The sequence below is a fragment of the Crocodylus siamensis genome, chromosome 1, assembly GCF_052110815.1.
Source record: "Crocodylus siamensis isolate JL-2025a chromosome 1, ASM5211081v1, whole genome shotgun sequence".
Lineage (NCBI taxonomy): Eukaryota > Metazoa > Chordata > Crocodylia > Crocodylidae > Crocodylus > Crocodylus siamensis.
This window is the reverse complement of record NC_143395.1, coordinates 256,337,148-256,358,757: the sequence shown is the minus strand read 5'-3', so window position 1 is coordinate 256,358,757 and position 21,610 is coordinate 256,337,148. Positions and strand designations below refer to the sequence as shown.

Below are 21,610 nucleotides of genomic sequence, written 5' to 3'. Positions count from 1 at the left end.
AGAAATCACCACCCTCACTGCCTGGGTGTCTAGGGGCATGACAAGATAGTGTACACCCGCAATGTCCAGGGCCTCCGCACACACCCTGTTGACCGGGGGGAAGTGCTCAGGTAAATCCCTGGGACTGTGTTAACACGACCTGTGTAACATATGTTACGCTGTTCCAGGAGACCAAGTAGGGCACCTATGAAGACCTTGACCCCAACATAGGGAGTCAAAAAAGAAAAGGCGGGGATTGAGAGCACCCCTCAAAAGGTAAGATATAGAAAAAGATAACTCCCCACAACAAACAAGAAGAAAAGAAAGAAAGAAAAAAAAACAGTAAGAAGAAGCTGTAAAGTAGCAACTTGCAGACAAAGAAACCAGAAGTAAAGGGGGAGGGGATAGAGACCAGAGAAAAAGAAGAAAAAACATGGCAAAAATGCAAGAAAGAATCAAAAGAAAACAGAAGTGAGAGACCTTTAGACAGGTGGGAGTCAGAAAAGAAAAGAGATATGAGACCTTATGCTCAGGATTGCCCCATGCAGCTCCAAGTGAGCCTGGTCCAAAGTGTCCAAAGCAGAAGGAAGGAAGGAAGCAAGGACTTCAATCAGTTTCATACCAGGCACACTGATGTGTACTTCCTTCAGTAAACTTTGTAATATACATGCTTTTCCACTAAAGACTATGTCAGACAGTTGTTTTCTGATCTTTCTTATTGAAAATAATTGACAAGCAGAAATAAAAGTGGGACATATGGCATTTGTTTCTTAATACTAAAATTAATAATAAACACTTCAAAGGGAAGTGATATCCAGAGACAGGCTGTGTAACTATGTGGTGTTCATGTATGATAAGATTTTCAAAAGTGCTCAGCTCCCACTGAAGGCCATGGAAAAACCAGAGTTAGGCTCATGGAAAGTACTTCTGAAAATGTACCCTGTATATTAAAATTAAATTTGTTGTTTCCACCCTTAATTACAGATGAGTTTATGCAAAATACCATACGAAAGGGAAAAGACAAAGTAGAATGTAAGTCTCAAAGTCCTCACTTAACACAACCAAAAAGAAATTCTTCAAATACTTAAACCTTAAAAAAGCTAAGTAGGCAAGCAGCACAAGTATTAAGGAGTTTAAAAAGACAGAAAATGATCTGCAAAAGTATAATTGTGTGTCTTTACCAACATAATTTCACAACTGGGATTTAAAGCCAATAGGCTAGATCTTCTGGCCAAGATAAGGAGTGTACACTGTAGCTTGGAAGTGCTAGGACACAAAGGTTGTCCTTGGGCTCCTTCTAATGCTAGATGATCTAACCCAGTCCCCTATCAAACTTAAAATGAGTTACTCAAAACACACATGACCCCAAGGCCATTGAACTCAATGGAAATTTTTCCACTCATTTTACTGATGTTTTAAATCAGACCCAAATAAGATATATCTCAACTACTGAATAGTTTTCCTTTAGTTTGTTTAACTTAGAAGTGTAAGCATATAGAATCCATATCTCTTGGTATTCTGCCTGTATTTCATATTTTAAATAATGCATCTGGTATACATATATTATTTAATAGGTTGTAAAAGGAAATATTAGACAACAAATGTGAGCAATATTGCTTTAGTATACAGTTCTGGATTTTAAGTGCTAGGAGTCATTAAAAATATCAGAAAGATATAACTATTTTAGGAGCATTTCAGAAGACAGCTGCCTTCTGCTTCAAACATGAGTCTGAGTTGGGTGTTTTCTCCACTTTCCGCGTTGCTAAAGCATAGTGCTATTTGCTAAATTTAACAAGTTTATTAACTGTTTATTTCAAGAGGGGGATTAATGGGAAGTGGCCAGATGACCTCTCTCCGCTTAAACAAACTTTTCAGGGACCTTTCAGTTAGGTCATGCTGAACTTAATGTCTTTCTATTTAGCAGTAGCCTGAGACATTTTCCTTTCTTTCTTATCCTCCTGGGTTACCAGTCATTTCCAGACCCCATGAGAGCTTTCTTTTGTCCAAGATTAAAAGCTGATATTAGTTATTCAGTTTACAGCCAAAGGCTATCTGGTGTTTCCTGGCTGTTCGGTTATAGGTTTACTAAGATAGATTTGTTCATCATGTCAGAGCATCTGAGACAAATTGCATCTGTCAAAGTCTGAGATCACTGTCTGCAGAAAAACTTACAGAATTATCAAATAAATTATGTGGGTATCAGTTGAATAAATCATAAGACAAACTTTATATTTGCTGAAGACATATCTTTTTAGATAGTATAGACTGTCTACCAGAGTGGGTCTTCACATTTTTAGACTCATGGAACCCCTTGTTAGATTCAAAGCATCCCTTGCTAGACCTAAGGCATCCCTTGGAAAACTCCAGTTCTTAGATCTCACTCCATTTTGACTATGGAAAAATATTACAGCATTTTTTCTGCTGTAAAGAACTCAGGAAGACCAGCCGGGTCAGAAATAGTTTTTACACTATGGATTCCTATCTGAAATCTCTGAGTTTATCTTGTGAATCATGTTAGGTGTTTGCATATCTAACAGTGCTCAGCTCCCTATGGCACCCGTAAAAGAATCTCTGGTTGAGAATCACTGGTCTATCTGATACAAATCATACAGAGGAGTTGAAGACAAAGTTATTGCTATGCTACTTAATGATCATGAAGCCTTAGAAACTGACCAAAAATGCATAATTCAGAAATGTCTCAGAATTCTCCATGCACACAGGACTGCTTGAATCTGATGTTTAGCAAATGTAGATCCCTGACTGTTCCCATGAATTTGTTACACCAGAACAATCCAGCAGGAGTGATTTATTAAAAATGTATTTTAAAGAGATTGTGCCAAACACCAGTCTCTCCGCAGTCCTGACATAGAATTCTTTTTTCCACTGAATATTGTCAGTCAAAAGTTTCATAACTTATCAGCTGCCCTCAATGTCATGCAAGTGCTTTCCAAGAGACTCTAATACTAACAAAAGATTTGCATGGTCTGTTGGGCTAGTTGAGGAACTAGCCACCAAATCAATCTTTCCATCTATTTCAACACTTCAATGACATAGAAAGGAAGCAGAAAATCCATGGCTGAAGCTCAGGATAAAGCTAACGTGTGCCATAGCTCATTTCAGGGTTGAATTCTTTAACTATGCTTTAGATACTAATCTTCAATCAGTGACAGAAAAGTTTCCGCTATTACAAGTGCACTGTAGTCACTTTTAATTCTGATGACATCAATGAGATGAATGATGTGCACACATCTGGCATTATGAAGCAGAGTTTTGATTTCTGCATTGATTTGACAGATGACAGCTCCTCACAAACTGATGGTTTGGAAATGTGTGATAAGTGGAAGGCTTGTCTATTATTACCAAGCTAAAATTCAATATTAACAGCTGAAATCTGGTAGGATTTTTTTCCAAATGTATCTGTCGCTCTACACATTTTGCTAATTGTAACAACAGCTGGAGCTTCTAAAGATCCCAAAGTTAAAAGCCACTGCCCTAGTCTGCTTTTCAAACTGAACTTTACCCACATTTTAAGTCGAAATTTATTTTATATCTATCAATGTACGCCCAGCGTAAAATTATCTGTAAAATCTCTCTAGAAATTCATGTGCAACATCACGTCAATGGCAGGTTGTGTCTACGCCATCAATTTTCAACACTCATAACCATCACATGTACTCCACCCAAAAAATCTTACCTAAAATAAGAGCATTACATGATCATTACATGATTCCTTAAATGAGCACCTGAAAAATATTGTGATTGTGTCTGTAAGATAGAAGAATCTTTCTTATACTTGTGTCATCTCTATATCTTTTCTTCCTAAACATTGGCAGACCAGTGAAAGTCATAACAACACATACCCTTAAGTGTGAAATTACTTGCTGGCATTGTTTTGTATTCTATTTTATCGGCCTTTTAATTCAGCATTGATAGGTTTTTTTTCCCAAACAATCCATGGAGTCACTGTGCAGTTATATCTAAAGTAATACATGCTGCTGCTACTCACCATTTATTTCCTCTCCAGTATAAAATGATAACCATGACTAAATAATATTTTCAGTTTATAGAATGCCATTTATAGTAGTTAAAAAGAAAGATATATCGACATTAACGGAGCCATGACTTACTTTAGATTGAAAAACAGGGAGTGAAGATTTTGTACCAGATCCCAGCCTCATACAGGTCTACCCAAGTCAGATGACTTATACCAGGGATGAATTTGTCCCATAGTCAAACTGCATGAAGTTTACAAAGCGATCATCTTATTTATGATAGAGACTTTTATGGTCCATAAAGGAGACTAGTTATGGAGACTATAGACTTGAGTATCCAAACCTGAATGTTTTCACTGCCTACTTAAGTCAGTTATGATGCCCAGTGCTTTGTCATACTGGGGCCATAAGTCAAGGTAAAGAATCTCATTGACTTTGACTTCAGTAGGTTTTAGTCAAGTCCTGTCTGAATGGATGGATGGACCAACCAAATCAAAATGCCTTGGTGATATCTTAATTCCAAAGATATATTTGGCCTACAACTTAACCCTAAGACCATGAGTAACAATCACCCTTCATTATCATCACTGAGGGTGCATCTACACGAGACACATTAATGTGCATTAGCCTAATTTAATGCACATTACGGGTATGCGTCTACATGTGTGCACCCTTCATGAACATTACAAATGGTGAAATTAAGCTAATTTCAGCAAGTGCAGGTATCAAATTTAGGTGCGATTAGTTAAAGTCCATTAACGCACGTGTAGACGTGACCCAGCACTAACTTTAGTGCTGCGTCTGCCCAGCCACTAGGGGCACATGGCAGGGCTGCAGGGACTTGGCACTAACTTTAGTGCCACATCCCTTCATGTGTAGACACCTGCCAAAAATCACTTAATGGGCATTAGCTTAATCTATATTAAATTTTGTTACACTTAACTGCATGTGTAGATGCATCCTGAGAGTAACAAAATATGCAATTAAAAAGAATCCTGTAACACTCGTATTCCTTTGACCTTCTCTTAGCTAATGTATTTAGAGAGACATTCTAGCACATCTCCACAAATACACCGGGACTCCTGTTTTGCTTTTTGACAATTTACTCTTTGGCTCAATACTTAGTTTGATATATATCACTTATAAAATGTTGTATACATTTCTTTTTTTTTTTGCCATAGGATTTATTTTCCCTATGATGATTTGTAGGGGGTATGTGAAATGGGCTGTATTCAATTCAGATTTGGATTCAGCCCAAAATGGGGACAGTGATTTGATTCGTTGATTTGGATCACTGTCCCCAATTCAATTCAGCCAAATCTGACTCTGAATACTCAATGCTGATTCAGAGAATCAGCTATTCAGCCACAGACACAGCTTCAAATATTTTTCTACATACCTTGAAGTACCAGGCATGGCTCATGAATGCTGCTATGGTGGGTTGGATGGAGCATGCCACAAGAGAGTGGGTGGGCCACCCACATGCTCAGCAGTGGACCCTCCCCCATGCTCCCCCCTGGCTTGGAAATCACCCATCAGGAGACCCTGGGTGCCCCCCACCAGACCCAGGAGGTGCCAGTTGCTGAGCTGGGGGGCAGGTGGGGGGTGTTCCCCAAGTGCTCCCCAGCAGAGCCAGAAGTGGACTGGAAATACTTCTGGTCCACTTCCAGGTCTCCTGCTGAGTGTGCTGAGGAGCCCCCCATGCTCCTGTGGGACGCTCCATCCACCCAAGTATCTCAGCATTCACGAGCCTCCTGGTACCTTGAGGTATGTAGAAAAAACATTTAAAGTTGTGTCTATGTCCAAATCGTCAAATCTTTCCAAATCTCTCCGAATCAATTCGGAGGGTTCCAATTCAATTCAGAGAAATTAAAGGGTCTCCTGATTCAGTTTGGATTCAGAGATTCAGCCACCAAATCAGGCCAAATCTCCTCCAAATTGAATCAGGGACTGAAGCTTTGCACAGCCCTAATGATTTGCTAGATTTTCTCTTTATGGTATAAATTAATCTGTGCAAATGCAAAAGAACCTGTTTTCATCTTCTATAGGCATTTTATATTAATTTCTACTTTGATGAGGTTAATATATGAACAGCTGACTTAAGTGATTTTCTATGTTGTCAGCTTGTCCAAAAAGACATGGCATGTACTTGAGTGCAATACAGGGGGAAAGGATATTTTTTTAACAAACAAAATCATCCATGGCAAGTCCCGCCTAATCATTTTAAATTTCACCTTATTGTGCATGGAAAACAAGGTGCCAAACTTAATGCTGAATTTAAGAACAGCAATGGTGGTAGAATCAAGTCCTAGATGCCTAACCTTATTTCCACAGGAGTTAAGGAATATGTTGCATAGAAACACATTTAAATCAGTTGGTTCAAAAAACTATAAGTGGAAATTTTATTAAACAAGAAGAGAAATAAGCCACAAATATGGATTGGAATAATGAAGGGAAGAAAAAAATTTAAAATCCTTGTAGCTAGAAGAGGGGAGGGAAAGCAGAGACAAAGGCATCATGTCCTAAACTGGAAGCAGGAGAAAGATACAGGTAGAATCACCAGGACAGCAACAAGGTTGATGGGTCCTAAATTACAGCTGATGGCTTCAGGTTTGTTGGGTTGCAAGTTACTGGGTTCTCTGGGTTAATGAGTCTTCAGTTACAGGTCAGAGTCCTTTGGCTTCTGAATCCGTACTTGAGAATTTTCAACTCTGGGTCTCTGTTTCCTTATTTGGGGATGTCGACTTCGAACTTGTTGAATCCTAGGCTGCGGCTGCTGGCTCCTGATGTGCTGACCCCTGAGTTGCTGGAACCTAGGTTGTGAGCACTGCCCTCTGGGTGGCTGAGTCTTGGTTTGTGGGTACTGTCCCCTTGATTGCTCAGTTCTGGGATGTGGGGCCCTGATGAGTGGGTGCTGACTTTGGGGTTGCTGTTTGTGGGAAAAAAGCACTCTGGCATATGGATGATAGCCTCTGGGTTGCAAGCTCCTATGGTAAAGCACCTTGGGTTTGGGGTGAGAGACCCTGAATTGATTGTTCTTGAGGAGCTGGTTCTTTGGTTGCTGCCGATGATGGTTAAAGTGTTGCACAGGTGGAATGGAAGTGTGATACAGAAGAGAAGGTGAATGCCTGGAGAGCAGAGATGACTGTCTAGATACTTGTGTCGATATCTGTATGAGAAAAGTAAGTGGGATATGATCAGAATGCAACTTGGATGATCCATTCAGTAGCTACTGAACATTTTTGTTGCTAGATCAGAACCAGTGATGCCACAAAGAGGGGAGGACAAATGGCAATCCTGCTTGCCATCCTGTAGTGCTCGAATGCACATGACTTCCTCTCAGTCCTGCTGAAATTTCAGGACTATGTATGATATTGTTGATTTATGCACATCACCTTCATTACAGCCCAGTCAGTATGGCATAATTAACATTATCAGATTCACAACACTAAAAGAGCACTCTTAACAGAACTATGATATGTGGATTTAGATGGCTGACATACTTCATGACCATATTGCCTACATTACAGTTAATCTCCCTAGGTGCATCTACATGTGCACTTTACTGCAGTTAACTAATTAGCTCCACAGTAAAGCATCACAGTTTATATGTGTGCCTGTATTAGGGTACATTAAACTAATTAACTCCACTGTAGGATAGACCTGTCTGGGACAAATACTATCCTACAGTGGGGTACTTACATGCACTCAAATGCATGTATAGACTGTGACAAGGGCTGGCTGAGGCACAAGGGTGCTAGACTGCAGGGGCTGGGCCCCGATGAAGATTCTGCACCTGAGAAGCAGCTGACTCTGGCACAAACTGCTGGAGTTTATTCAGCTGCATTAATAGCATGTGTAGAAGTGCCCCCTGTACTTTAAGCCCTGGCTCTGCACCCTGCCTATATTTTGGTACCTAAAGATTGCCACTCTTGCTGTTGCTGTTGTTCCTGATGATCCCCCAAGATGACAAGGCAGCAAGACACAGAAATCTTAATATGTTCTTCCATCAGACAGGGAAGGGCTGACAAGTACTTAGTCTTCACTATCTGCTTTCCTTCAATGAATGGAATAAGGGTCTTCATATTCTCTTCCCTCTCTTCCTGAGCAGAAGAGCTGGGAATTAGGTTCTTCACTCTCCTTCATGGAGCTGAAAGATTCATTCATCTTCCTTTGTAGTACAGGGAGAGGGAGCCAGATACTGAGGTTTTCACCTCCATGTCCTCCATGATGTGCAAACAATTCTTCATTTAACTTCTCTCCCTCCCATTTTTTCCATTTCACTAAACAAGTCCAGAAGAGCAGAATGCAGAGGAAGAAGGGCCATTGGCGATGTCTCCTGAACCCAGAGAGAAAGCCAAGCAAGAAATGTATGTGCTTGTACCTAGGGAATACTCTGACAGAAACCCAAGTGGTTAATGAACAAGCTATTTAACAGAATAGTAATCAACAGACAACAAGCAACAGCACACAATTGCATGTCCTGCTATCTGGTTTTCCCTTGCTGAAGAAAGATTTAATTTCATAAAAGAGCACCAGAGCATTTATCATGTTTAGCATGGAATATATTGGCAACCCTTTTTCATTTGTTCAGGAAAGATACAGGTATAAAAAAGTAGTCTGGCTGGAGAATCTTTTACTATATTTGAAAATAGTCCTATAGACTGATCCCAGAAATCACAAAGCCATATTTTCTAGAAATACTTTTTTAGGCAATACTAAAATTTCTTAGCAAACCAAGGTGTACTGAAAAGCCAAGCAGCTAACAAGGAAAGCTAATGTTTTCTAATCAAGAATCTAGTTTGTCCCAATAAAGTCTGGAAGAGGCAGAAATAGTCATTCTGGAGGTTGTAAAGATAAAATAGTTCTTGATAGACTACTTATAAGTGATATGAAACCATATTCTATTGTGGAGGACCAAGGCATTTTTCAGACTGCTAAGCATTCTCGCAACATACTATAAAATACAATCACAAAAGATTTTCACCTTCAGAATAATTATTGATACCTGTAAAAGAGATATCTAGTACAGCACTTTTTCTGGTTGAATGCAGACTAGACTGACAACTAGTTCAACAGAAATACTTCAAATTTACATTGTAAGACCTTACACAGCTTTCAGATTTCCAAAACTTATCAGATAATGTTGATTGCAAACTATGTGGTAGATTTTGGTCAAATATATGGTTGTATGCTATCTCTCCTGACCTTTGTTGGGTCCCCTCAGCTGAAGACTAACCTGAGCTAGTTTTGTGCATTATCCCTGTAGTCAATGCCAACTCTCATTGATCCATACTGGCCTCTACTTTGCTTAATTAAAGAGCCTCAAAGTCTAGATGGAATTTTCATAAGGTAAACTGGAACTCTTACTCCAACACTCTAGGACAAAATGTGACCACCTTTTCTCATTATAATGCTACTGAAGAAGTTTACAGTCAGTTCTGCAATGTGTTATCTAAAGAAGCACATGCATCCATCCCACAGAGCTTCTGCCTAACATACAGAATGCATGGCACCTCCATCAGTACATAGATTCTGTTAATTCAGACATGACAGACCTGATAGAGTCACTAAACATTGTTCGACGCATCTGTTTGGAAAATATAACATCAGATTTTCACTTCTCAAAATCAAGCCAGAAACAGTCATTCAAAGACATGCCCAACCAGGTTCCAACTCATATAGAGTTCAAAATAATCCCTTTGAAAAGGCACAAAACAACAGATAGTCAACAAAAGGTGACTATTCCTTCTAAAAGAATCTAGCTGGAACTGTCCTGAAGCTTGGTGAAGGAACTTAATGAAGTGCTGAAGAATCTGAAAGCAGATACCAGCCCGGTGCATGGCAATGTTCCACCTTGAGTGCCTGAAGGATCTTGCTCCCTGTACCTGGTTTGCCCATTTCTATACAAGCAACTTTTGTGAAGGAAGACACCCTATACTGCAGCACCAATAAAAGATTGTTGCCTTGCCAAAACTGCCTTAAAAATCAGCATCATCCAATTCACCATTGTACTATACTGTTGAACAATATTTGCTACAAGGTATTGGAATGCTCCTCCAAGGGAAACATTAACAGGGGCCAGCCTTCTAATCATAGAGCAAACCTGTTTTGCAAAACCTGTGATAACGTTCTTGCGTTGACAAACCATGTTGAAAATGTCTATCAGAAAAATACAACTATTAGTGCATCGATATGACCTCTGACATGACTGGGCAAACCAGTATACTAGGGAAACTCTGTAAAACACCATTTGGTTGGATTGTTTGTTTATAAACCCTTTCTCCCAGCTCCTGTCGTGACTGCTGCCTCATCCTGGTTCTCCTTTCTTTCCTTGTTTCTTGCCTCGGCTCCTGTGCTTGTTCCTAGCCCCTGCTCTGTTCCTGTCCCATTTCCTCCTTGGTATCTTGCATTTCCTGGCTTCTGACCCTGGTTTGTCTCCCACTTGCTCACCCTTGGGCAAGCCAGTTCACTAACCACTAAATACCCTACCATTTAGCAAGTGGGTTTTGATCTAGTACAAACCCTCTAGACCCTTCTGAATTGTTTCCATGTTGGTCAAATCTTATGCATTTCTAGCAGCCATGGACAGAGATTTCAATATAAGCTGCAGCTGTGGCTAGGTGCAGACAATGGCTTACATTGTAGCCACCTGGCCTCAAATACACTGAAAAGATGTCTAAGCATGCTGACTTCTTATGCCACAAATGTGAGAGCTTAGCTTGGCCAGATAGGCGTCCATTGATAATAATGCTGAGGAGATGGGAGATGGCAAATAAATTACATCCTTTAGGAGCATAGGATATAGGACTGAAGAGATATCCTGAGTTGCCAAGTCCAGTTCCCTGTTACTACAGGCAGTGCATCATATAATCCCATTTGTACATTTATCAAGCTCCATCCTGAAATTGTTGTTCACTAGAGTAGTACAACAATTAAGGAACTAGTGATATCATGACATCTGTATCTTCTGCTTTTGTATACACCTTATAGTTTTGTATTAGTGATTCTTTATCCCATAGTCCATGTCAAATATATCTACCAGCTGTATGTGTGACAGTGGTGATGGAGGTGTTGGGGGAGATATTGATATTTTTAGACAGTCATCCTGAGCTATTTCTAAATTTCATAGCATATAGAAAGGGCAGAGCCCATTCTTCAATGATTTAATACAAGGAGCATCACAAAATAGTTCAATGAAGCATCTCTTCATTTTCAATGGATGTATTTACACGTGTATTTATGCATGCCTACACTTAATACGCCTTTGCTTAAGGTACATTGAGGCAATTTAGGAATTTGTCTACTTGTGGATGCACTAATGTGCACTAAGACACATTAAATTTAGATGAAAATAGCTAAGTCACATTAGCACATATGCAGATGTGCTAATGCGCATTAACGCAGTGTGTGTCCATTGATGTGCATCACATCAATGTGTGTTAGCACATCTATACATGTGCTAATGCAACTTAGCTATTCATGCTGAAATTTGATATCTGCATAAAGCAAGTATGAAATTTAGGCTCATATAGCCTTAAATCACCATTTTAAAGGCACATTAAGGGCACGCACATATAGACACACACCTTTGATGTGCTTTTAAAATGGCGATTTCAGGCTAAGCCTGCTTAAAAGAGGCACATGTAAACGTGCGCAGTGAGGATTTCAGTAGTGAGTTGAGCAACTAAATACAGCATCACTAACACTGTCCTAAGACTGCTGCCAGTAGAGTAAAGCTATTCTATAGATGTATACTATAATTTAAGACTGATATCTTTGTTGTGTAATCAGTTGTGAGTGCTCAAAACAATGCTTAAGCATGGAGGCCGCTAAGCAGCAGGAAAGGTAACAAATGAAAGAATAAATTCTGAACTTTGCTTTTTCATGAATCAGCCATATGAAATAAGTAAAATGTTCTGTTATCACCTGTGTGTTATATATGTATTGTCTGTATCAGGGCTGTGTGAAATTTTGCCAGGTGTTTCATTTTGAAGCTGTTTCAACATGTTTAAAGCTCAAACAGCAAAACTGAAATGAAACAAAGGCTTCAAAACAGCTTCAAAACAAAATGAGGGCACTCAAAACATTTTGAAAGTTTCAAAACGTTTTGAGTTTCAAAGCTGGCTTCCTGGCACACCAGTCCCAGGCAACAGGGACAGCTTCCTGTCATCTGGCATGTAGATCCAGGAGCCCGCACCCCCGGGAGGGCTTAGGGACTGTGCCAGATTGTTCCTGGGTGTGTGGGATCCTGGATCTCCATGCCAGATGAGAGGAGTCTGCCGCTGCCACCTGGGACTGGTGGCAGCAGCAATCTTCCCCGGTGCTGGGTGCAGGCTGTGCCCAGCACTGGTCCCAGGTGGCAGCAGCAGCCTCCTCTCATCCCACATGCAGATATGGGGGCCTGAACCCATAGGAGGAGTCTAGCACAGCCTTGAAGCTCTCCTGGAGGTATGGGCCCCCAGATCTGTATGTGGGATGAAAGGAGGCTGCCGCAGCCAGCAGTTATCAGGAGTTTTGCTTTGAACAGCTTGAGGTGCCATTTCCCAGAAACCTCTGCACTATCTCTTTGAAATGTGGCAGGCTTCATGCCCTCAGAAGTGGCTACCTGCAGTTTTCATCTGAATCAGGCAAAAAATGACAACTTTTTAGGTATTTTCATGATTCCCCATTATAGCCTACAGGAGAAACATTCAATGCAAATGCATTGAAACAGCAAAACAGTTTCAGCTAAACAAAACGGAACAGTGCTGCAAAATGAACTGAAATGAAATGAAATGACAAAATGAAACACTGTCTCTTTGAAACAACAAAACAGAAATCAAAATGAAATGGTGCTATTTCACACAGCCCTAGTCTCTATCTACCTTAGGATAGATGCCAAAACCAGTAACTTCAAGGACCACTATAACACTCCCAGTGAAAAATAACAATATCTGTAACAATTAAATCTAAAAAAAATGCTGTCCAATAGATTATCAAGAAATCCTTTGGGAAAATGCAAATCTGTGGAATTACTGCTGTTACAAGGAAATCAGAATTCCCAAGTTCAGCAGCTTCATAGATCACAGATGTTTATGCCTCTTGAGAATGGCAGCAGCATATAGCAACATCAGCTTGATATGTTTCACTAGTATTGCAAGGTCATTTCTTGAAGATAAGCTTAGCAGTATCCCTTCTCAGATGCTTCACCTCAGTATTGCTTAGGATATTTATGCAGATTATCACCATAGCACACCCCAAAAAACTAAGCCCCTATCTCCCTGATGTTGTGCTGTTGCCTATAACACTGCTGGGTCATAAGTAAGCAGGCAGTAGTCCTTCTTTGGGAGACTGTGCCAGGATGGGTGGGTCAGAGTAAGACTAGGGGATGGCCTAAGACAGCAGTATTGTGCAGGGCACAACTGGGGAGAGCAGGGTATGGGGGTGAGTGGGAGACCCCTGGGGTAGGATCTGCATCGTACAAAACCATTGCTACAGTCAAGCAGGGTTGCCAACCCACAAATTATTTTTTTACTGATAATCTGAAAGCATCTTACTGAAAACCACATTTTTTTACCATGGTTGGTGTTAAAACTTAAATTTGAACCCAGCCCTTGTCCAGGGTTACATTTACATTTTATAAAACATTAAAGAAGTCAATAAAAATGTTTGATTATTAGTAAAAAGTCTCCAGGTTTTCACTAAAAGAAATTGTCTTGGGTTAGTAACCATGGACATCATGGACTTGAGGGTAACACTAAGTTGTATGGACTTGTAGACACTTGAGAGTAAGACTAGGATCCAGAATGACCTGGATAGACTAGAAAAATGGTCTTCAAATAACCAGATGAAAGTCAACGTGGACAAGTACTTCCCTTCCCTTAGGACAGAATAATTGCATGCACAAATACAGATTGGGGAATGACCGGCTAGGTACTCTAGGTGATTCCTCCTCTAGAGTACTATGTCCAGTTTTGCGCCCCTCGCTTCAGAAAGGATGTAGATCAGTTGGAAAGGGATCAGCCAAGCAATAAAAAGGATTAGAAGCCTGGGAAGCATGGCTTATGAGGACAGACTGAAAAATTAAAGTTACTGGGCACTTATACACATGCATTTTTGTCCCTCAATGCATCCCACAGGTAATCGAATCTCCTCCACACACGAGCTGGCATGCACTGTGCTGCATCACGTGCAGTTGTATAAGCGTAGAAATGTGCATCAGTACACAAAAATGGTGGTGGTGCACTTTTGAACACAAAAGTGTGCACCACCACCATTTTCTCAGTGCAAGCATGTGTACTAATGCCCATTTAGTCTGTCAAAGAGAAGATTGGGGTTGGGGGATTTGATTACAATTTTAAATACCTGAAGGGTGATTATAGAGATGATGGAAATGGATTTTTCTCTGTGGCCATAAGGAACAGGATTAGAAGCAATGGACTCAAGATATAGCATAGAAAATCTAGGTTAGAAATTAGGAGGAGCTTTCTAAGTATGAGTGGCCAAGTACTGGAACAGGCTACCTAAAGAAATTCTGGAATTTCCATCCCTGGAAATTTTCAAGAGCAGGTTGGACAGACACGGCTGGAATGGTTTACTCAGGGATGATCTTGCATTGAGCAGGGGGCTGGACTAGATGACCTTGTGAGGTCTTTTCCAGCCCTACTGCTCTATGGTCCTATGGAAACACCTTGTGTGGAAGCTACCTTTTTAGCTCCCTGCACTAGCTGTGGAACTGCAATATAGTATATAATCCAGTGCTTTAGAGAATAGGTCATTAAGGAACTGATTGACATTGTTTCTCAGGCAGTTTTGTTCTTCCTGCATGCATTCAATGTCATTCGTATGCTGTCTTTTGATACCTATTGTTCTCAGCTTGAAATCAAAAGAAAACCTTTAAATTCTGAGATCAAAACTGTGAAAGTAATTAAGTTCCAGTTTTTATTGATGCTGGACCTCTGAAGGCACAGAGGAAATCTCAGCTACACATAGTCAGGGTGCAGAGGTCTGTCTTGCTTTTCTGCTATAAAATATTCTCCTGCTTCCTTTCTATGTGACTGAAAGCTGTTGATAGTATCTCTTCCCTCTATCACACTAACACTCCAGTTCAGCAGGACATTTTCCTGGGAGAAGAGGCAATAATCAGCCGCCATATTTCTGCAGGTTCCAATCACATGACCTATTTGACATTTACATGTCTTACTTCATCTCCAAACACTTTACAAATTAAGAGAGAGATCCAGAGCATCTTACCATTAATAGATATGTTCCCACCAAGTTCAAAATGGGTTGGATCCACCCCAATACACACAGAGTGCAACTGAACAACATCTTATGAGCAGGAAAGACCTCCCAACTAGTGCACAGAATGCTGTATAACCAATGTGGGGAAACTGACAGCAGAGAAAACCCCCACATTGTATATAATACATTCTATGATTTATTATAGAATATAATAGAAGTGAATTCTTGAAAAGCTGAACCCAAGAGTTATTTCAAAAGTAACAACAGAAATGTTCATGCAGCAACTACTGAACTAGTCTTCCCTTAATTCTAGAAAAGATGAGAAGCAAAGGGCCTACAGTTGTATCACCTCCATACCTGCAGAGGTACGTGCCGTGCTGATGGAATAATCTACTGCCTTATTAGAGCAATTTTTTGTCCCTATTGCTCCACCAGAACCAAGGGTTGGTCTCTCAATTTCTGAATTTAGGGTTGTTGGTTGTAGCCAGGCTGATCTAAGGATGTAGACAGACAAGGTTCTTTGGGTAGATGTGATATCTCTTATTAGGGCAACTAAAGAGTTGAAAAAATGTTCTTTGCAAGCTTTTGGGCACAGACACCCTTCTTCAGGCAAAAGGGCAACCCTATGCCTGAAGAAGGGTGTTTGTGCCTGAAAGCTTGAAAAGAACAGTTTTTCCAACTATTTAGTTGGTCTAATAAAAGATATTACATTTTCCCAAAGAAACTGTTAATCTCTGAATGCTTTTCAGGGTAGGGGAGTATGAAGGAGAGTGAGGGAAAATAGGATAAGGAGCCTGGAGCTTATACAATTTCTGCCCAGGCAAAGAAGAAAGTGTAATTTCACCCTTTCATTTTCATTGACCAAATATTATCTTTTTCAAAAATGAATGCACATCTAAGATGCTAACACAAGCATCCTGTGTATTGTCTTGCAAATCAGAAGACCTACAGGCAACATCTACATGAGACACTTTACTGCACAGTAGAATAGCTGGCTGCTCAGCAAGTGCACAAGTCTACACATGCACATGCTTACTATGAAGTAGATGACACTACTTGTGTGTAAATTTGCTACCTGCAAAATAAGGTAGCAATTTTACTTGAAATTAGTTACTGTGCACTAATGCATGCTTAGATGCCAAACAGGAGTAAATATGCTCATGCTCAGCCCTGCCACTAGGGGCCTGGCCTACAGGGCCACGGCCTTGAGGCAGGAACCTCTCCTGCCCTAGAGCTGGGCCAGTTCTATGACAGCCCCAGCCTCAGGTATATAATAGCTTGCACACACTTTGAGACTTGAGTCAACATCCACAGATCCTGAAGCCACTCCAGGACCCTGTGTCCCCCTGGACAGGCTGTAGGCCAGTTGTGCCAGCCTGCCTGCACCCCAGCACCGCTATGTGACATTGCAGGGCTGAGCAGCTTCCAGGCCTCTGCTGTCCAGGCCTTCAGGGTGCTGCAGGCACTCCTAGCCACTGGGGCCAGCTCTAGGGCCAGTAGACTGCCCAGAGACTGCTGGTGCTGTGGAGCATTGCCTTGCTGTGCAGCTACCAGTCCCATATCATGCCCCTCCACTGGGCACTGCAGGCAGCTGCCCAGGCCTAGCAGCATAGGGACATCTGCATGGAGGCCCAGAGAACCAATGCAGCACCCCCAGTTGGCATTGTCTTCACCCATACCCATGTCCTCCACCCCGGGATCCAACTGGTCCAGGGAGGAGACTGGTGATCTCATGGTGCTGTGAGGTGAGGTGAAGGTGCAGTGCCAGTTTCTGTGAGGCAGGTGTTCAAACACACATGTCTATGACAGGCTGTTATGCCAGATGCAGGAGTGTGGGTACAACCAGTATCACTGTCAGTTGCTGCATAAAGGTCAAGGTCTTGTGCACACAGTGGGTCCCATAAACGTGGGAGTGTGTGCAAATTCGTACTCTTTATGAGGCAACTGACATTGATACTCATATCCCCAGGACCCGGGCCACAACTGTGCTCTCTACAGCAACACAGACAGCCTGCCCGAGCCCCAACCCTTGGCCTGGCACTGCAGTGACATGTCACTGGGGGAAGGCCCCTCAGGCCTCCAGTAGCCCATTCTGCCAAACTCCCTGGCTGCACCCACCATAAGCCGCTCAGGGAGCCCAGGACAGCACCTCCTATGGCAGCTCCATAGCCTCAGCTCCAGCCATAAGGCATGGCCAGCCATGTCTCCACCAGCCACCAGCAATGCCAACTCTTCCCCAGGTGGGGTCCCCAGGAACCCACATGCTGCATCCTGTGTCCGAGGACACCACCCAGAGCTGCACGCTGACACTGCCAGACAGGACCAAGTGGAGCTGCCACCTATGCCGGCCCCAACCTTGTGGTAAGCCTCAAACAAAGGGGAGGGCCCTCCCCTCAGCCCCTGCTTCCCATTCCCACCCGGGCCCTAGATCAGAAAAGCCAATGGCACTTTATCGTGCATCAGCAGATGCATGACAAATAGGTCCAAGGAGGTGATGCTTCCCCTCTATCGGGCGCTGGTCAGACCGCAGCTGGAGTACTGCGTGCAGTTCTGGGCGCCGCACTTCAAGAAAGATGCGGATAACCTGGAGAGGGTCCAGAGAAGGGCCACTCGTATGGTTAAGGGCCTGCAGGCCAAGCCCTATGAGGAGAGATTAGAGGAACTGGACCTTTTCAGCCTCCGCAAGAGAAGGTTGAGAGGCGACCTGGTGGCTGCCTATAAGTTCGTCAGGGGGGCACAGAAGGGAATTGGTGAGTATTTATTCACCAAGGCGCCCCTGGGGGTTACAAGAAATAATGGCCACAAGCTGGAGGAGAGCAGATTTAGATTAGATATTAGGAGGAACTTCTTCACAGTTCGAGTGGCCAAGGTCTGGAACGGGCTCCCAAGGGAGGTGGTGCTCTCCCCTACCCTGGGGGTATTCAAGAGAAGGTTGGATGTGTATCTAGCTGGGGTAATGTAGGCCCGGCACTCTTTCCTGCTTATGCAGGGGGTCGGACTCGATGATCTATTGAGGTCCCTTCCGACCCTAGCATCTATGAATCTATGAATCTATGAATTTCCCCCAAGAGCATGCAGGGAGGTGGGATACAGTGCAAAACTTTATTGAGCAGCCCATGCCCCTGCAGCTAGGTGAGCACGGGCCTCTCACACACTGAGAAATGCAATAATGCTAGTGGTGATGTCCTCCTTGGCTGTCAGGGACAGGGACACGTAGCGCATCCATGGTTAGCCCTCCAGGTGGTGGAAGATGTTGCAGGCCAGCCCAGGCTTTCCCTCCATACTATTGAAGCTCAGGGTCCTATGCCAGGTACACAGACACCGTGACAATCAGAAGCAGCAGGGTATAGTGGTGCTACACTCTGTGCAGCCTCAGTCCATGCAAACAGTTCTGCATGCACCACCCATAACATGCGCAGCAGGGACACATTCAGGGTGCAGCACCTGTGCGGGGGGGAGGCGGGCACTGGCCCCAAGGTGCCTCTCCAGAGAGACCCCATGTAGGGAGGGCAGGGATGCAGACAGTTCATCATCCCAGTCATCCAGGAGCCCCATGTGCCCCCCCTCCCCCCCCCCCCCCCCCTCCCCCCGCTCCGAGACCTGGTACCATTGGCTTGGTGGCAGCACAGAAAAGTGACTGGCCTGTGTGTGCAGAGAGAGTGGGAGAACAAATTCGGAAGCTGCAGCAGGTGCTGCCAGCAGCCTGTCCTGGCCTGGCCTGGGAATGGGACAGGGGAGGCAGGCTGCCTGCAGCCACCACCAAGCAGCCCGCCTACCTCAGGAAAGTTAGAAGCTATAGCAGTTCACCCAGAAGCTACCTGGGCTGCCTGGCTGATGTACCATAGTCTCTGGGTACCTGTGCGTGCCCGGCCCCCCCATATGAGACCAGAGGCTGCGCACACCTCCAGTACAGAGCGTCTTATCTGAGAAATGTTGCACACTCTCACAAACAGCTTCTTTCTCATGACGCTGCAGGTCTTGCAACTACATGCAGGGGAAAGGCCACACTTGGAGGCCAGGATGAGGGGGATCAGTGTCCCTGCTGCCCACACCCAGTGCCCTGCGGATGCACCAGATGCACCAGAGGCAGATCCAGGACTATACTGTCTTCCAGGCCCTGCTGGTGATGGCATTGGGGGACCAGTTGGATGACACACAGGGCTGGTGGCTGCTGGACATTGCACACAAGGACACATGAAACCAGTGTGTGGAGGTGCAGGACCAGGCAGACTAGCAGTTCTGGGCACAGCTCCTGGCCCTGACACGAAGCACCTGCTCTGCACCAGGCCTGGCAGGTTGGCATTCTGAAACATGTGGCCATCATGGGCACTGCCCACCCCACCAGCACTCACATGCATGAAGGTGTCATGGTGGTCTCCTTGCCACGGGGTGGCAGAAGCAACAAGAAGACAGCTGCCACATGTTTCCCCTGCACTGTGCACACTGCTCCTGGCCAGGAAAGTGGCTGGCCAGGGAGCAGAGAGCGGGGCTGCCTTTCCAAGAGGGCTGCCTGCTGCTGGAAGCTGCAACTGCAGCCAGAGCCTGTAGCTCCCCACGGTGGCAGCAGAGGGGGAGATGCCTGCCTGGGAATATTTACTCTCAAGTACTTTACTTGCAAATAAACTGATCTGGGATCAAATGCATGTGTAGATGTGTCCTCAGAGACTTAAAAGATATAATGCCAACTGTCATAATAGAGACCTCCTTGACTTTTAAATGTCTATATCCTTTAAGAACTGTGATCTGAGTATAGTACAAGTGAACTACGTGAAAAATGTCAAGATCTCAGCAGATTAGGTTCCAATTACCTGTGATGTAGAACTGACTTCTAAATCTTCTGGGCCATAGAAGTTGGAGGCCATTGGGGGAAGAGAGGCAACCTCTGTAACAGAAGAACATGTAAGTTCATTCTTATTTACTCTCTAACATTTCGTGAACCATTCTGATACACAAATAAACAAGACTTACTATCATAGATAGAACTTGTATTTAATGAGTTTGCAAGGAACCCATCTTGAAGCCTGCTTGCCTAGCTGTACCTATTACTTTCTAAAATTGAGTTACATACCAAAAATTGCTGTTTGATACCTCTGCAATTGCACAAGTGCATTTACTGTTTGTCAGGAAAAAGGGCACAGTTGAGTTATAGGCTCACTACACTAGTTTTACCTGATTTCAAAGTTTGATACAGGATGATAATGTGATGATAAATGCAAGCAGCAGGCAAAGCTTTGGCTGATTTTCTATTGCTGTAGGATAGGACATATAGTAAAGAGCAAAAGAAGAATGTGCTGTATTCAAAAATATACAATCTGCTCCAATAAAAAATATCACCCACAAAAATGCTTGCCTCTCTCATACCTATTAGTTACTCATCACTAACATCCATAACTCACTAATACATTTTCACATATACAATCACAGCAACATGGAGAAAAAGAGTGCAAAGGACAATTATCCATCTGTGTGTTTCTACAGAAAGCAGTGAGCTGTTTCGAGAATTGAGCTCTCTCCACATTTTCTACCTCAGTCTATATCTTCTGTTCACAGACATAGCAGTCTGTCATCCAGCAGGCCCCTAGCCAGTACTGTGTGGTTGCTATTCAGGCTCCACTTTTATGAACATCACTAGTGAACACCAATATTATTAGCACCATCAATTTCCAGTTTAATTTTTTTTGAATATCTCCTTCCCTAGCAGTATTCTAACATTCATTCTAACTACATAGGAACAACTGAAGACAGCTTACAATGGTGATCAGCCAAACACTGAACATTAACATTATGCATGTTCCTAAAATAAGTCAATTCTATTCTGTGAAACAGCAAGCCAAAGAGATACCTATCAGTGCCTGAAAAACAATGAGGTAAATGTTACCCTGTGGTATCATTCCCAGAGAGACTATTTGTGAAGATTATATTACACAAATGAACAATGCAACATTTGTTACAAGGATGTATTATACCATGTTGGTCTGAGACAAAAAGAAATGCAAAAATCTAGAACTCTTGGCTCAGAGATTATATCTTTTATTAGAACAACTGAGAAATTTTTTTAAAAAGCTTGCAGAAAAATATATATATTTTGCAATTTTTCAGTTGGCCTAATTAAAGGTATCACCTCTGAACCAAGAGTTCTGGATGTTTACATTTGTTACAATAAATTAATTAAGAATTTGGAAGCATCACCTGTGATCATAATGATGTTGCATGGTTAGCAAGGCAATGGTGATGAATTGTGAGCCTTAAAACATTCAAAGGTTTAACTGTAGTAAAAAAAAAGTAATATCCAATATCTCAGAACTTTGCAGAACTGTCAGAATGTCTATAATACTGGGCTGGAAATCTCATGTCTCAGTCAGAGAGCAAACTTTTGCAAAACCAGCCTTATTCTTATAAGATTCCGGTACCCA

The 21,610-nt window shown here is 42.7% G+C and overlaps 1 protein-coding gene across 2 annotated transcripts in view; it reads right to left on the bottom strand.

Annotated features, from left to right (window-relative positions):
* The window catches only part of IGSF5 (immunoglobulin superfamily member 5), a 72,065-nt gene that overhangs the window by 8,407 nt on the left and 42,048 nt on the right, over positions 1-21,610 (bottom strand). The window contains exons 8-9 of one of the 2 annotated variants that reach the window (XM_090060959.1): positions 20,006-20,079; positions 6,407-7,140 (exon numbers count right to left, since the gene is read on the bottom strand). In XM_090060959.1, the coding sequence (XP_089917085.1) occupies positions 6,631-7,140; positions 20,006-20,079 (584 nt within the window). In that variant the 3' untranslated portion in view covers positions 6,407-6,630. Of the gene's footprint in view, positions 1-6,406; positions 7,141-20,005; positions 20,080-21,610 lie in introns of those variants that run through there. The other variant, XM_090060967.1, reaches the window with a different exon arrangement.